Genomic DNA, 16,773 nt, shown 5'->3' with positions numbered 1-16,773 from the left:
CAAAATAAAAAAACTTATAACTATGTATGGTGACAGATGTTAACTACACATTATGGTAATCATTTTGTAATATACACAAGTATTGAATCATGATGTACACTTGAAGCTCATGTAATATTATTTGTCAATTATACCTCAATTTAAAAAATTAAGCTGATATGAATATTTATGTACAAGTCTTTGTATGGAATAAGCTTTCATAGAGAATGTCTGATGTCTGCATCCCATGGCAGATCTATGTGTAGCTTTTTAAGGAACTGTAGATTAGTTTAACTTTCTAGAATTTTATATAAGTAGAATCACAAAGCATGTACTCTTTTGTCTGGCTTATTTCAGTGTATGTTTCGAAATTTTGAAAAACTTTGTGTTGTGGTGTACATCAATACTTCATTCCTTTTCATACATGATTAATATTTTGTTGTATGGATGTACCAGAATGTATCCCTTCACCTGTTGATGGACATTTGGACTGTTTCTAGTTTTTGGCTACTACAAATAAAGCTGCTATGAAAATTCATGTACAAGTCTTTGTACGGACATATAAGTTTTGTTGACTGTCTAGACTTAAAGTGTTGGAGAAATTGTTAGTAATACAAGTTGAACCTAAAAGAGAGTCGTGTCTAAAGCCAGTACCTGTGAATAGCACGCAACACTCAGAAACTCATAAAGTTCTTTTTATTTTGATAGTCTTCAGCCTATAGTACCCCCCCTTTAGACAAATGTGAGTTGGTCATCTCTACAAGTAGAGCATACGGTACCATAGGAATGATTTTGAAAATGTCCAGAGGCAAAACAATAGAGTAGCAAACAGATGCAAATGGTAGATTGGAGTTTACACATGCACATAAGCCAAATTTTAGAAATGCCTGGAGAGATTCTGTTTTAGGTTATTTGCCCAATCAATGCAGAGATCCCTCTCATGCCTTTTGGAAGAGGAGTTGTCCACACCCTGATTGAGTCTCATTATCTGGCGTAAGAACTGATCATTTTGAGAATCTCCTCAGAGTATTGCATATAATGGTTGGATGGTTTTCCTGTTTTGGCTGTTGACAAAAGGCTTCAGGATATTTGTTCAGTGTTTGTAGAAACTAGACTGCTGAAATATCTGTCTCTTGAGTTTATTTAATAAGAATTTGACTGATGGGAGAGTAAAAACACTCCCAGGAGAAATTGTTGCAATAGTTAGTACCCATTGTGTAGTGCCAAAGAAAGGGCAGACATTGTCATTTTTGATAGACCACTTCAAGGAGGCCCCTTTTTGCCCATTGCTATAATTGTCTTCCTCCATTAAAATCAAACCAGGCCTGAGCACTCACATGCTAGGAATCACTAAAAGTTATTTTATTTGATTTTTTTTTTGAGGAAGATTAGCCCTGAGCTAACGTCTGTTGCCAATCCTCCTATTTTTGCTGAGGAAGACTGGCCCTGAACTAAGAGCCATGCCCATCTTCCTCTACTTTATATGTGGGACGCCTACCACAGCTTGGTTTGCCGAGCGGTGCCTTGTCCACACCCGGGATCTGAACCGGCGAACCCCAGGCCTCTGAAGTGGAACGTGCACACTTAACCGCTGTGCCACCGGGCTGGCCCCTTGATATATTTTTTCAACATAGCCCAAAGGAATGACAACTAGAATTTGTATGTATAAATGTACATACTGGTAGTTTTAGCAACCGGAATTCCTTATAATAAAGTTTATTGCAGTCTCTGGATTTTCTGCCATCTGGTTTGACAGTTTCATGGGAATGAAGAGTAGTAAGGCATAGAAAAGACCCTGTGTTCAGGCTTAGAGGGCACAAGGCCTGTTTGGATGAATCACACCTACTCTAGAATCCAGGAAGTATTTATAGAGCATTGATAAGAGAACATATTAACCCATAGGAGCTCATAAATAAAAGAAAGACATGAGATTGGCAGGGTCAACATGAAAATTTATCTATTTCATTATCCACATTCATATTATGCTTCAAATCTGACTTCTTGAAAGACCAAGCTTCAGAAGGAGAAACACCACCATGCTAAATTTGGATGGGACTTTTGAGTTCACCAAGCACTTTTGTAGACACTGTCATATCTGAGCTTCCCGAGTATTATTACCATTCTCATTACATATGTGAAAAATCGGTTTGTAAAAGGTTAGGTAATCTTCCCAGGGCCAGCTGGTCTGCTTTTTCACGATAGATCCAAAACTAGGATCCAAATCTACTAACACTTAGTCCAGCGCTGTTTCCACTATACGAGGCCATCTTTCATTTTTGCTCAAGCTTATATCACAGAGCACATGTTCAAAGCAACAATGAATAACCTTTTTTCAGATTTGCACTAGAAATGTATGATAGATTATTAATATCAAGTTTTGACAGTAATTGAATAATCTCAAAAGTCCACGACATGTCATTTTGCTGAGATAAATTTCCACTATACAAAGACCAATATTTGCCAACAAGTCACTTATTATAGTTAAGCCCAGCCTATCACCCTACATTCACATGTCTATGAGGTTTTCTTAATTTCTACTATGTCTTAGAATAGACCCTAACTCCCATGAAAACTGTTTCTTTGTGAAAATGGTCCTCAAAGAAAGCCGTCTGCTAGTTATGGTGGTTATATAGAAAGGGTCCCAGAAAGTAATGATTCTTAGAACATAGAAGTTTTGGATCAATTTAAGAATAGAATGGAGAATTTGTCCGTGGCTCAGTGTGATCATGGAAACAAGTCCACCATGTACTCTACAAGGAAGAATATTTTTGAAATTGCTTTATCTAGTGCTCCAACAAGGGCAAAAATTGTATATTATAGAGAAAATGATATGCCCTATTACCATTTATTAATTGGGGGATTTCTTTGTCAGAAATATCAAGATTGTGCACTCTATGGCATTCTTCCCTTTCTGATCCTCTTTACCAGAAGAAAATAAAATCAATGCCAGCAAAAAATAATTGCTTATGTATTTAATGATAAATTTATAATTAAAACAAAATTTTTGGCTATAATCACAATGATGCATAATAAAAAGCACTGTAGTATTTCCTAGAATTATTTAAGTACTGTGGGTGACACAAAGAATATAGAAGTTATGGTTAGACTGAGTTTTCCCTGCATGTACTTTTTATAGATATTTTTGTAATTAAAAAATTCTTCCTTTGATTTGTATTATCCAATTTTTCTTAGACTAGACAATCATCAGAATAAATAAAATTTCCCTATGCAATCTTCATAATAGTGGATAGTCTGTTATGTGGTTTTCACCAAGCAAAAATTAACTTATACTTTTGATTAATGTTAACTTCAAAAGCAAGTCCAAGTAAGCAGTAATTAATACTCTCAAAAAATCAAAATAAAAGAGGGTTCTTTTCATTTGATCCTTTTATGTTAGTTCCTAGGAAGGAGCCAGTAAAAATAAGCAGTTCTAAAAACTGAGTAACTCTCTTTACTTTCTCATTTTTGATAATATCTTGTTTTAAAATTTCCCAGAAACCCTTATAACTATTTTAAATTTTTCTCATGTACACTGATAAGAAGATTGGAAGAAGAGTCAAAAATGGGTCACCTCTGAATTTTCCTTTGGATGTTAAATGGTCCTTTTCTGTCTCCCAGTGATAACTAGGAACCATTGCTCATTTCTTTTTCTCTGTCATTCTCAGGTAAGCCTCTGAACATCCCTTGCAAAGCATTCTTTGGATTCAGTGGAGAGTCTGGACCGATGATCTACTGGATGAAAGGGGAGAAGTTTATTGAAGAACTGGCAGGTCACATCAGAGAAGGTGAAATAAGGTACAGAACTTGAATTGCTTATTTTTCTTTGCTGTCTTTGTAGTTAAGCAATGGAACATCCTAGAAGAGCTTCTGCCTGGATTTTCATTGCAACTCCAAATCATTCCATTTTCTAAAAGCTGATCTGGTGGAGAAAGTGAGGCTGGCTGCCTCAAGAAATGCAAATGTGTAAGCTTCCAATATAAGGAAATTTTCTCAGATTGTAAAAATATGCCATGGGGCGTAATGACCCCCTCAAAGCTGCCTAAGCAAATTCCTTTGAGTTTCCAAAGCTTAGGTCACTGTTACTCCATCCAGTCATAGCAAAGATCCAAACTTTGTAGATGACTCCTCAGACCGCTGGGCAAGTGCTCATTTACTCTCTGGGAACAGACATCTTTCATACGTCATAGATGTAAAGCTGGGATGGCAGTACTAAGCTAGTACTCCCCAAAATAAATGTTAATTCTCATTGAATAGTGTTTATTTTTCCCAGTACCCACTGCTCATCCTGAAAATGACTGTCAGGTTAGCATCCCCAGATCTCTTCTTACTCTCCTGTTACACAGATACCTCCCTGGTATATAGATATCTACTCTATTAGTTTTCTAATCCTATTTAGTATGATTGCATTTGTACAAATAAAAGATTGGTAATTTTTCCTACTTCACTTAGTCTGTGGGGTTGCCCTTTGATTTCAGGGATGGTAATGTATGAGGTACATTTCTCGTTCTGATAGAAATTCTGACTCTTCCTCCTTCCCATTAAGAATCATGTAGTGGAAACCAATTCAATATTTCAGTGCAACTAAGGTTAAAATATATTCTTTCACTTTTCTTACTGAATATATAGCAGTGTAAAAGAAGCAAGTATACTTTATATTACTTACTATGATTAAGTGTAATTTATAATAACTGCCATGACAGTTTTTCTTCATGTTTCCATCCAATAACTCCACTCTAGGGGTTCATAACTTTGAGGGTCCATGTCCCTCCTGAGAGCCTAAGAAAAATATTGACTATATGATCATATTTCTAGGAAAAAAGTACGTGAAAAGGTGCCTGACATCATTAGTCATCAGGAAAATGCAAATCAAAATCCAGTGACAACATTTGATACTCACTAGGATGGCAATAATCAAAAAGTGAGATTATAACAAGTGTTGGCGAAGATTTGGAAAAATTGGAACCCTCATATACTGCTGCTGGGAGTGTAAAATCATGCAGCCACTTTAGATAACAGTCTAGCAGTTCCTCAAATGGTTGAATCAGCAATTCCCATCTTAGGTATATAACCAAGAAAAATCAAAGCATAGATCCACACAAAAACTTGTGCACAAATGTCCACAGCATCATTATTCACAATAGGCAAAAGGTGGAAATAACCTAAATGTCTATCAACTGAAGAATGGATGAATAAAATGTGGTATATTCATACAATGGAATATTATTCAGCTATAAAAAGAATGAAGTACTGATACACACCACAGCATGGATGAACCTTGAAAATATTCTCAGTGAAAGAAGTCAATGACAAAAGACCATATATTACATGACTTTATTTATGTGCAATATCTAGAACAGGCAAATCTACAGAAACAGAAAGTAAACTAGTGGTTTGTTAGGGCTGGGAGGATAGAGGGATATGGTAAATACCTAAAGAATATGGGTGGGGTTTTTTGGTATGGTGGATACAATATAACATAAAATGCACTATTTTTAAGGTGTACAATTCAGTGACATTTAGTACATTCACAATATTGTGCAACCACCACCACTGTCTAGTTCCAGAAAATTTTCATCACCCCAAAAGGAAACCCTCAGAAGCAGTCTGAGGCTTCTTTTTGAGGTGATAAAAATGTTACATAATTGACTGTGGTGATGGTTGCACATACCTGTGAATATACTAAAAAACAGTGAACTGTACATTTTAAGTGGATGAATTGTATGGTATTTAAATTATATCTCATAAAGCTGTTTAAAAAAAAGACTTTGAATTGATTGCCTGGCGTAGAACAGATGTTCAGAAAAAATCAATATATTACAAATAATTCTTAACTATTAATTCTCATTTAAACGTTAAGATTCTGAGTTTAGTAATTACTATTACATTACTAGCCAATTTCAAGTTAAGGTTTATGAAATTAATGCAACTGAATTTCTTTTAAATTATTTTACAAGATATGTGTTTAGAATTATTCTCAATGTATCCACCTATAAAAGACTTTGAGTCACTCTTCATTTTTCAGAGAAAGAAACTGGTCCCCAAAGGGCAAATGATAGGTACAATGGTACATAGTAGCAAAATTTCTGGTACCAAATAGCTCAGAGCTATATTTCATGATCAAATGTAGTAGTTATATGAGCCTAATATAATTATCGCCCTTTTTCTGCACATGACTGACTGGATTTTTTTAAATAAACACATTTTAGGGGGTATAATTAACATACAATAAATAATACACAATTTAAAGTGTGCAATCTGTAAGAGCTGACTGCTATATGTATACACCTATGAAATCATTGCCATAATCAGGATAATGAACATATCAACCACCTGCAAGTTTACTGGTACCCCTTTGTAATCTCTTTCTCCTGCCCTTCTTCCACAACAACACTGATTTTTCTGTCACTGTAAATCAGTTTGCATTTTCTAGAGTTTCATATAAATGGAATACTGTAGCATGTAGTCTTCTTTGTCTGGATTATTTGACTTAATACAATTATTTTGAGATTCATCCATCTTGATATATGTATCAATAGTTCATTATTTTTTATTATGAGTAGTATTCCATTATGTGGATATAAATATTTTGGTTTGGTTATCCATTAACTTGTTGATGGACATTTGGGTTATTTCCAGTTTGGGGGCTATTACAGATAAAGCTGTTAGGAACATTCATGTATGCACCTTTGTATGTACATATATTTCCTTTTTTCTTGGGTAAATACCTAGACATGGAGTGGCTTAATAATATAGTAGGTGTATGTTTAACTTTTTTAGTTCTTTCTCTTTAGCTCTTTTTTTAAAACAAACTTTAGTTTTTAGAATAATTTTAGATTTACAGAAAAATTGTGAAGATAGTGTCTTAGCTCGGGCTTCTATAACAAATATTCCAGAGACTGAGTGGCTTAAACAACAAATGATTATTTCTCCTGGTTCTGGAGACTGGGAAGTCCAAGATCAAAACACACAGGCAGATTCAATGTTTGATGCAAGCCCACTTCCTGGTTCATAGAAAGCCATCTTCTCACTGTACCCTCACATGTCCTCACACGGTAGAAGAGGCAATAGAGCTCTAGAGCTCTCTGGAGTCTCTTTTATAAGGATACTATTTCCATTCATTAGGGTTCCTCTCTCATGACCTAATCACCTCCCAAAAGCCTCATCTCCTATTATCATCACATTAGGGATTGGGATTTCAACATATGAATTGGCAAGTGGGGGCTGGGTGGGGGGGTGTGACGACCGGACAAACATTCGTATAGAGAGTTCCTATACACCCCATACGCAGTTTTCCCTCTTATTAACATCTTAAGTTACCATGGTACATTTGTTACAATTAATGAACCAAAATTGATACATTATTATTAACTAAAGTCCATATTTTATTCAAATTTCCTTAGTTTTTACCTATTGTCCTTTTTCTTGTCCGGGACTACTTAACTTTTTAAGAATCTGCCAAACTATATTCCAAAGTGGTTATACTATTTTACAAAAGAAAAGTTAGGCACTGCTGCTGCTCTTAGCAGCAAATGATTAGCGTGTGACAGACAAAGCATACATGTGTGAAACACTTCAAGCCAATCCAAGCCACTATATTTGGTGCCAAATGAGTCAACCAGATAGTAAGTGCTATTGTTATCGAAACCAAAGTGGGTTCACCTCCTGGCAAGTTAAATCAGACTCTCTACCAGAAGTAGTCATCACACAAAGTAGGGTATATTTGCAGCAAATAGGAGGACACGCAGAATCATTTCCAAAGTTGTTGTGTCCCCGAACAAGGGGAAGCAGGGACTTTTTGTTTTGGATGGGAATGAATATTCAAATGAAGAAGTGGGTATTCACTTGCGCAGGCTCAGTTGGAAAACATGCTTCCACATACACTGCAGGTTATGGTGATAAGGCCTAAGCTCCTCCCAGAAAAGAGATCTTAGCATTAAAAATGAGGCAGGGGGCCGGCCTGGTGGCACAGTGGTTAAGTTTGCACGTTCCGCTTCTTGGTGGCCTGGGGTTCGCCGGTTCAGATCCCGGGTGCAGACATGGCACTGCTTGGCATGCCATGCTGTGGTAGGTGTCCCACATATAAGGTAGAGGAAGATGGGCATGGAGGTTAGCTCAGGGCCAGTCTTCCTCAGCAAAAAGAGGAGGATTGGCAGCAGTTAGCTCAGGGCTAATCTTCCTCAAAAAAAAAAAATAAATAAGGCAAAAGTCATAGGCCTCGCTCTGTGATGGAGCTTGGTCTGCTTCAGAGTGGTTGGGGATTACATCTTTTAAACAGTTAGTTAAAGGCTTCCAAACCCACCCTTGAGTTCCTTGGGTGCAATTAGTTGGTGACACTATAGGAAGTCAACTTTCAGGACTTGCAGAATGCCCTTATTTATTTGATTTTCTTACATCCTTTCTCCACCCTCCCGAAACCGCCCGGTAAAAAAGGATACGTACCTATATTTGCAGTGGAGGAAGCTAACATGGAATTTGTTTTGAAATTTTCACAAAATCCTACTAGCTAACTAGAGACACCTTCAGAGTAGTGCAAAGGAAGAGGCAGGGATTCCTGGCCAAAATCAACACACAGTCAGCCATTTTGTAATGTTAATTGTGTGACCTATGATCTCTTTGGGAGCTTGTGTGGGTGTGAGAATTCCTTCAGGCTATGGCCATTTATGCTAACACAGGAGTTAATTACTAGATTCTGTCTTCTAGCCTCCAAAACCAATGTCCTTGAAAGAAAGCATACAAGATTTTTACACAGCATGGCAGATTGGAACAAATCCAGTAGTTTCATCGAAAAAAATTGCTAATCATACCATTAGTTCAACCAAGAGAAGATCTGCATTCTTTCATAGCCCACACATTTTCTCCAAGGGGAACAGTTCTGACAGCAGAACACTGAAAATGTTAAGTAGAGGATTCTTCTCAAAAGCATTTCTGGAAACAAAATTTCCTTCTGGATGCATAGCTCTCCCTCAGGGTATTGTATTTGTTCATATTTTAATTGAATCATAGCTCTGGTGTTGTGCATGCATGTCAGAAGTACACTGCCCAGTAGATCTAAGAAAAAAGGATGTAAATAAATTGTTCGCAAGCAGTTGATTTGTGGAGAAGCTGCCACAGAGGCACTGGATCTGGAAGGAAGACTGAGCATGCCGCCTAGGTTCTCCGTTTCCTGGGCAGCAGCTTGATCCTAGAAATGTGTTGCGACTTTTATCTCTTAGTATTGTCCCAGAGGAATAGAGGACTTTCAAAAAAGAAATCTACCTAGGGAAAAAGCTTGGATATTTACCAAAAACTTGATGCAAATTATGTCACTCAGATTACAGTAAGTGCAACCTCTGTATTCAGCAGTTGGCCTGCAACTTCACTAGCATATTTGATCAAATCCTGACCAGTGTTTTGGAGTTCTCATTTGTTTGTTGTTTGGGTTACGTTGACCACCAAGGTTCTTTGCATCTCCTGACTTGCAACCTATTTCCAAAGTACTCAGACTCCACTCTGGGCATACAGATCCCCCTTTATTTCCCTTTAAGCAGAAATTGGCATAGCCCTCCCAAGTCTCTGACGTTGCTAAGAGATTCAGCTCTAAGGAAACCTGAACCCAAATGTAGTATCCATTTACAACTGCCAGCCTATCCCATATAACTGTATCACAGCCTTTCCACTGACCCCAGAAGACATCATTTGTAGGGATGTTAAGGGAATTTGGTGTGTGCAGTAGCATAAGCTGCAATTGTGCAAATTTGGTTATTTTTATCAACCGTTTTAAAGTCATTACAACAAGCTGCTCTCTACAAGCTCTACCATGTCTATTCAGAGAAGTCAATTATATGGAGGAGGCCCAGTGGAAACCATCAGTAGGAGAGGACTTCCTAATTTCTGTCCCTTTGTTAAAGGTTAATGGGAACAGCTTGCAAGGTGGGATAAGAGAGTTCATCAAAAGGAGTAGTCTTTGGGTGTGAGCATTCTAAGAAGTCCAACCCAGTTCCATACCTTTACAGAACTTCATTTTAATTAATCGTACCAGAGGCTTGAGAATTAAAAAAAAAAAAGAATTTGCTAATGAGGTACATATTCCACAGTGCTAGTAAAAAATGCCAGAGAAATTGAACCCGTCCTATTAAACAAGAAATAATAGTCTTTAAACTTGCCTGCAGGATTGTGAATTGGATCTGATTGTTGAAGGAGACTGCATGAATTTCAATGCAATTGCTTTACCCCAATAGAGAGTAATTTCCAATTATAAATCCCACTCTACAAATCTCCCTATCAATATCTAATGTTTTTTTTTTCCTCAGGCAATACCATAAAACAGTTTACCAAATCTTTCATAATTCTTGACCTGAAAAACATATTCAATTTATCTTAAGGTTTTCCAGACAAGCTTCTTAAAATGCAAATTATTTCATTTACTTTCAATTCCTGAAAGGCTACAAGTTGAATATGGGCTTTGTTTTTAGTTTTGGTTTTTTCACTCCTGCTTCCACCATTTTCTGTCCGTCTGGGTGAAATCCCTTTACCTTAACATACTATTCCTGAATGAGTGAAATGCTCTTAATAAAGGAGGGAAAGTGATACAGGTAGGAAAATATTTTATTTTTGTAATAAAGTGAGTCTATATTAAAGACCCAAAATAACCTATTAATAACTCACCAATTTTTTAAAAAGGGAGCTGTGACTATGTACTTTATCCCTAATGTATAGAGGAGACTATTGAAGTCCCAGGCAGCCAGTGCGAAGTGATGGGCTCTGCTTTGGCAACTTCTCACCACACTTTTTTAGTGCTTCGAAGCACCCCACCTGCCCTGGTCTTCCCAAAATTGAGCTTCCAAAAATTGTTCCCCAAAACAAAAGAAAACAACACACACACACACACACACACACACACACACCCCAGTTCTTCTTTTCTCCCACTCTCAGCTTATCCCACTGGAAGAAAGAACACTGATCAATCATTTTGCTTTTGATTTAAATCAGTTTCAAATCTCATCGTACCTATACGTGAATGTAGATTTTGTAAGTCATGAGGAGGCTTCAATGGAAACGTAAACTTCATAAGCAGCATAGTTTTACCTAGGGGCAGCCTTAATTGCCATTTATCTGAAGGATGATCTTTAGAGGACTGGTGACTGTACTATTTACAGTTCCACTTCCATGGTTGGTCTTAGCCTTGACCTATGGATAAAATATTTAAAGACTACCTAAGACATATTTGTTATCCCTCCTCATTTACTGAGTAGACTCTAGATGCCCAGTCTCAAATATGGTGTTTTGTATTGTAAGCTGCTCTAGACAAGAAAATAGTAATATTAATAATGATAATTCCTCTTCATGATTTTATACTACACAGTAGATTGCAAAAACCTTTTGGCATCCTAAATTACATTGGATTTTCATTAGTAACCATTTGAGATAAATAGTTTCAGTTTATTTTACAGATAAAAAAACTGAGGTTTAAAGACTGAGGAAAAGCTGTTCTTGGAGAGATGGTTCACAGTTTCAGTGGAGCTAGATTCAATTAATCAAAACACAACTAGCAAGAATCTTCAATTGCCTAGAATGTTTTCTTGTGCTCCAATTTTAGCCGTAAAGAGTCAAAACCTGCCCGGGACTGAAGGAGTGAAAATTAGTTTGGACTGAGAATAAGCAGCCCTGCTATTAATCAGGCTGGGAGGACAGACAGATAAAGCCAGCTGCAAAGTTAACAAAAAACACTGTTTCTCCCAAGGTCATGCAGCAGTTGTAAAATGCCATAACGATCCCCACCTCCACTGAGTGATTACTGCTTCTTACCAGTGATGCCCAGACCTGCTTTGTTATTTTCATATACTACTGGAAGTACCCAATTACTAAGCCGCCCTCGTCTCATGACAGTATACAACTCCTAGTCAATCCCCTCTTCTCCCGATCCCTCCTTAAAAATTCCAACCCATTCAGAACTTATCAGGGCTTCCCTGGACTCCCCTCAGAATCTTTCAGTGGAAACCCAAACATTACAATAGATGCTTTCTTCCTCTCTTCAATCAAGGAACAAGCCACAATTCCTCTGGAGTGCCCCATCCTCAATGCATTCAGTCAATAAATCTGATTTTGTCAGATTACAGGCTTGATTCTGACATTTGACTAATAAGACTTTAACAGGCAAAAAAAAAAAAAAGCAAATAACACTAAAAGAAAGATTTTATTTAATTAAGAGGTCTTTTTTAACATACTGCCTATTCTTGATATTCTCAATCATCATTTCAGTGATTACTCATACTCAGAATAATGACCCCAAGTCTTTGTAAGATAACCTAGACATCAAAGAAGCACTCACTTTGGTTTAAGGGACCATTCATGATGAATAGAAATTGGAATTAGGTGTTTTATTTTATTTTATTTTGGGGGGAATCAAATCTCTTTCCTCTGTTTCATGCTGGAATTTTAAAAAAATATTTTCCAGCTTTATTGAGGTATGATTGACAAATAAAAATTGTATATATTTAAGGTGTACAATGTGTTGTTTTGGTATATGTATACATTGTGAAATGATTACCATGATCAAGCTAATTAACATATCCATCCACGCATAGCTACCATTTTTTTGTGTGTGTGGTAAGAACACTTGAGATCTACTCTCCTAGCAAATTTCAAGTATAAAATACAGTATTATTAACTGTAGTCACTATGCTGTATATTAGGTCTCCAGCACTTATTCATCTTATAACTGAAAGTTTGTACCTTTTAACTAGCATCTCACCATTTCTTCCACCCTCCAGCTGCTGGTAACCACCCTTCTACTCTCTGTTACTATGAGTTTGGCTTTATTAGATTCCTCAGATAAGTGATATAGTATTTTTTTATTCTCTGTCGAACTTATTTCACTTAGCATAATATTCTCCAGGTTCCTTTATGTTGTCACAAATGGTAATATTTCCTTATTTTTTAAGGCGGAATAATATTCCATTGTATATATAAACCACATTTTTAAAATTTATTCATCTGTTCATGGACGCTTAGGTTGCTTCCATTTCTTGGCTGCTGTGAATAATGATGAAATGAACACGAGGATGCAGGTATCTCTTCAAGATCCTGATTTCATTTCCTTTGGATATCCCAGAAGTGAGATTGCTGGATCATGTGGTAGTTATGTTTTTAATTTTTTGAGGAATCTCTGTGCTGTTTTCCATAGTGGCTGCACCAATTTACATTCCCACCAGAGTGTACAGGGGTTCCATTTTCTCCACATCCTGGCCAACTATTCTTGTCTTTTGTCTTTCTGATAACAGCCATTCTAACAGGTGTGAGATGATAACCCATTGTGGTTTTGATTTGCAAGTCCCTGATGATATTGAGGTTGAGCACCTTTTTGTATATCCTGTCGGCCATTTGTATGTCTTTTTTGGAGAAATGTCTATTCAGGTCCTTTGCTGATTTTTAAATCAGGCTATTTGTTTTGTTTTATTTTGTTTTTATATTGAGTTATGAATTCCTTATATATTTTGGAATATTAACTCCTTGATAAGGATTGATAAGGATATTAACTCCTTATCAATATATGTTTGCAAATATTTTCTCACATTCTGTAGGTTACCTTTTCCCTTTCTTGATTGTTTTCTTTGCTATTTAGAAGCTTTTTAGTTTGACGCAATCCCACTTGTCCTTTTTTTCACTTTTGTTGCCTGTGCTTTTGGTGTCATATATAAAAATTCATTGCTTGGACCATTGTCAAGAAGATTTTCCCTTTGTTTTCTTCCAGTAAGTTTGTGGTTTCAGGCCGTATGTTTAAGTCTTCAATCCTTTTTGAGTTGATGTTTGTATACGGTGTGAGATGAGGATCCAATTTCATTATTCTGCATGTGGATATACAGCTTTTCCTAGACCACTTATTGAAGAGCCTGGCCTTTCCCCGTTGTGTATTCTTGGCACGCTTTTTGAAGATATGTTGACCATAGATGTGTGGATTTACTTCTGGGCTCTCTATTCTGTTCCATTGGTCTATACATCTGTTTTTATGCTAGTACCATACTGTTTTGATTACTATATCTTTGTAATATAATTTGAAATCAGGAAGTGTGATACCTCCAGCTTTTTTCTTGCTCAAGACTGCTTTGGCTCTTTGGGGCCTTTTGTGATTCCATGTGAATTTTAAGATTGTTTTTTCTATTTCTGTGAAGAATGCCATTGGGATTTTTATAGGATTACACTGAATCTATGGATCACTTTGGATAATACGGACATTTTACCAATATTAATTCTTCCAATCTATGAATACAGGATGTCTTCCCATTTATCTGTGTCTCCTTTAATTTCCTTCATCAATGTTGTATAGTTTTCACTCTACATGTCTTTTACCTCTTTGGTGAAGTTTATTCCTAAGTATTTTATTATTTTTGTTGCTATTGTGAATGAGATTATTTTTTTAATTACCTTTTCATGCCTTCTCTGGTTTTAATTGAGCATTTGATATGATTTTATTTTCTCTTCTCTCTTTGCATATCAATTGTACTTAAAAAAAATTTAGCAGTGGCCCTAAAGTTTGCAATACACATTTACACCTAATCTAAATCCACTTTAAAATAATATTATACTGCTTCACAGGTGGTAAGGTACCTTATAACAGAATATTCTCAATTCCTCCATTCTGTCACTTTTAACATTGCTGTCATTAATTTCACTTATCCATAAGCTATAATCACCAAATACATTGATGATATTATTTTTTCACTTTATTGCAGAATAATTGACAAATTAATTGTGTATGTTTAAAGTATACAGTGTGATGATTTAATATACATTACGTTGTAGAATGATTATCAAGATCAAGATAAACACATCCATCACCTGTTTTTGAGGAAGATTAGCTCTGAGCTAATATCCACTGCCAATTCTCCTCTTTTTTTTTTGGCTGAGGAAGATTGGCCCTGAACTAACATCTGTGACCATCTTCCTCTATTTTATATGTGGGATGCCTGCCTCAGCATGGCTTGATAAGCAGTATGTAGGTCCATGCCCGGGATCCCAACCAACAAATCCCAGGCCACCAAAGTAGAGCACACGAACTTAACTGCTGCACCACTGGGCCAACCCCAACTCTTTTTTTTAATGTGATGAGAATACTTAAGATCTACTCTCAGAACTTTCAAGTATACAGTGCCATATTATTAAGTGTAGTCCCCATGCTGTACATTAGATCCTCAGAACTTATTCTTCCTATAACTGCTATTATTGCTATTATGATTTTAAACAAACTATTACCTGTTAGATCAATTATGAATAGGAAAAATAAATATTTTATTTTATCTTTGTTCCTTCTCTAACACTCTTCCTTTCATTATGTAGATCCAAATTTCTGACCTCTGTCATTTTCATTTTCTCTGAAGAATTTCTTTTAAAATTTCTTGCAAGACAGGTCTACTGGCAGCAGATTCCCTCAGTTTTCATTTGTCTGAGAAAGTCTTTATTTCTCCTTCAATTTTGATGGATAATTTAGATGGATACAGTATTCTAGGTTAGTGGTTGTTTTCTTTAAATACTTTAAATGTTTTACTCCACTGTTTTCTTGCTTGCATGATTTCTAAAAGAAGTCTAACGTATGTCTTATTTTTGTTCCTCTATAGGTAAGATCTTTTTTCCTCTGGATTCTTTCAAGATTTTCTCTCTGTCTTTGATTCCTGCAGTTAGAATATGATATGTCAAAGTGTAGATTTTTTAGTATTCATCCCGTTTGGTATTTTCTGAGCTTCCAGCATCTGTGCTTTGGTGTCTGCATTAACTCTAGAAAATTCTCAGCTATTAATACTTCAAATATTTCTATTGTTGCTTTCTCTCTTTGTTCTTCTTTTGGTATTTCCATTACATGTATGTTACACCTTTTGTAATTATCCCTCAGATGTTTGATATTTTGTTCCATTTTTTCCGTGCTTTTTTCTCTTCTCATTTCAGTTTAGGACGTTCCTATTTACATATCTTCAAGATCAGTGATTCTTTCTTTGGCCATGTCCAGTCTACTGATGAGCTCATGAAAGGGATTCTTTATTTCTGTTACAATGTTTTGATTTTTAGCATTACCTTTTGATTCTTTTTTTGAATTTACATCTCTCTGGTTACATTACCTATCCGTTGATGTATTATGTTTACTTTTCCAATTAGATCACTTAACATATTAATCATAGTTATTTTATAGTCCCAGTCCAATAATTCCAAAATCTGTGCCATATCCAAATTTGTTTCTGATGCTTGCTTTGTCTCTTCAGACTGTGTTTTTTCTTTTTTGCTTCTTAACATACCTCGTAGTTTTGTTGTTGTTGTTGAAAACCACATATGATGTATCAGTTAAAAGAAACTGAGGTAACTAGGCCTTTAGTGTGAGATTTTATATTTATATGACTAGGAGTTAGGCTGGGTTTACAGTTTGCCATATTTGCATGTGGAAGACATTAAAATTTTCTATAGTGTACTTGTTTATGTCTCCCCTGTTTTCTTTGGGTTTTCCTGGAAACTGCTTCTTAAATAGGGTCTGAGCTTTGCACTTCTTTCAGTCCTTGTTATCATACTGGAGCCTGATTGATGCAGTATACTATTCTCTAATTCTAGCTTGAAGTCTTAGTCTTTTAGTGAGCCTGTGCCTCTGGGATGTGACCTTCACAAGTGCTTCTCAGCTTTCCTCCCCTCTTTAGGTGAGACAGGAAAGCTTGAGGGGGTTGGAGTTGGGTATTTACCCTCCCTCAGCTAGGTTTGGTAAATCCAAGTAGTTTAAACTCTTGTAAAAGAGTTTACCTTGAGGGCAGGCCTTTGTTAAGGAGAACAGAGTGCTCTGGCTCA

General features: G+C 36.2%; 1 protein-coding gene across 1 annotated transcript in view; it reads left to right on the top strand.

Moving 5' to 3' along the window:
- IL1RAPL2 (interleukin 1 receptor accessory protein like 2) overlaps positions 1-16,773 on the top strand; it is a 965,470-nt gene that overhangs the window by 918,491 nt on the left and 30,206 nt on the right. The window contains exon 7 of the mRNA XM_046673670.1: positions 3,645-3,774. Coding sequence (XP_046529626.1) covers positions 3,645-3,774 — 130 coding nt within the window. The remainder of the gene's footprint in view (positions 1-3,644; positions 3,775-16,773) is intronic.

This window comes from Equus quagga, chromosome 10 (assembly GCF_021613505.1).
Source record: "Equus quagga isolate Etosha38 chromosome 10, UCLA_HA_Equagga_1.0, whole genome shotgun sequence".
In the NCBI taxonomy this organism is placed as follows: Eukaryota; Metazoa; Chordata; class Mammalia; order Perissodactyla; family Equidae; genus Equus; species Equus quagga.
Note: the sequence above shows the minus strand (reverse complement) of the source record. Positions and strands in the feature narration are given on the sequence as shown.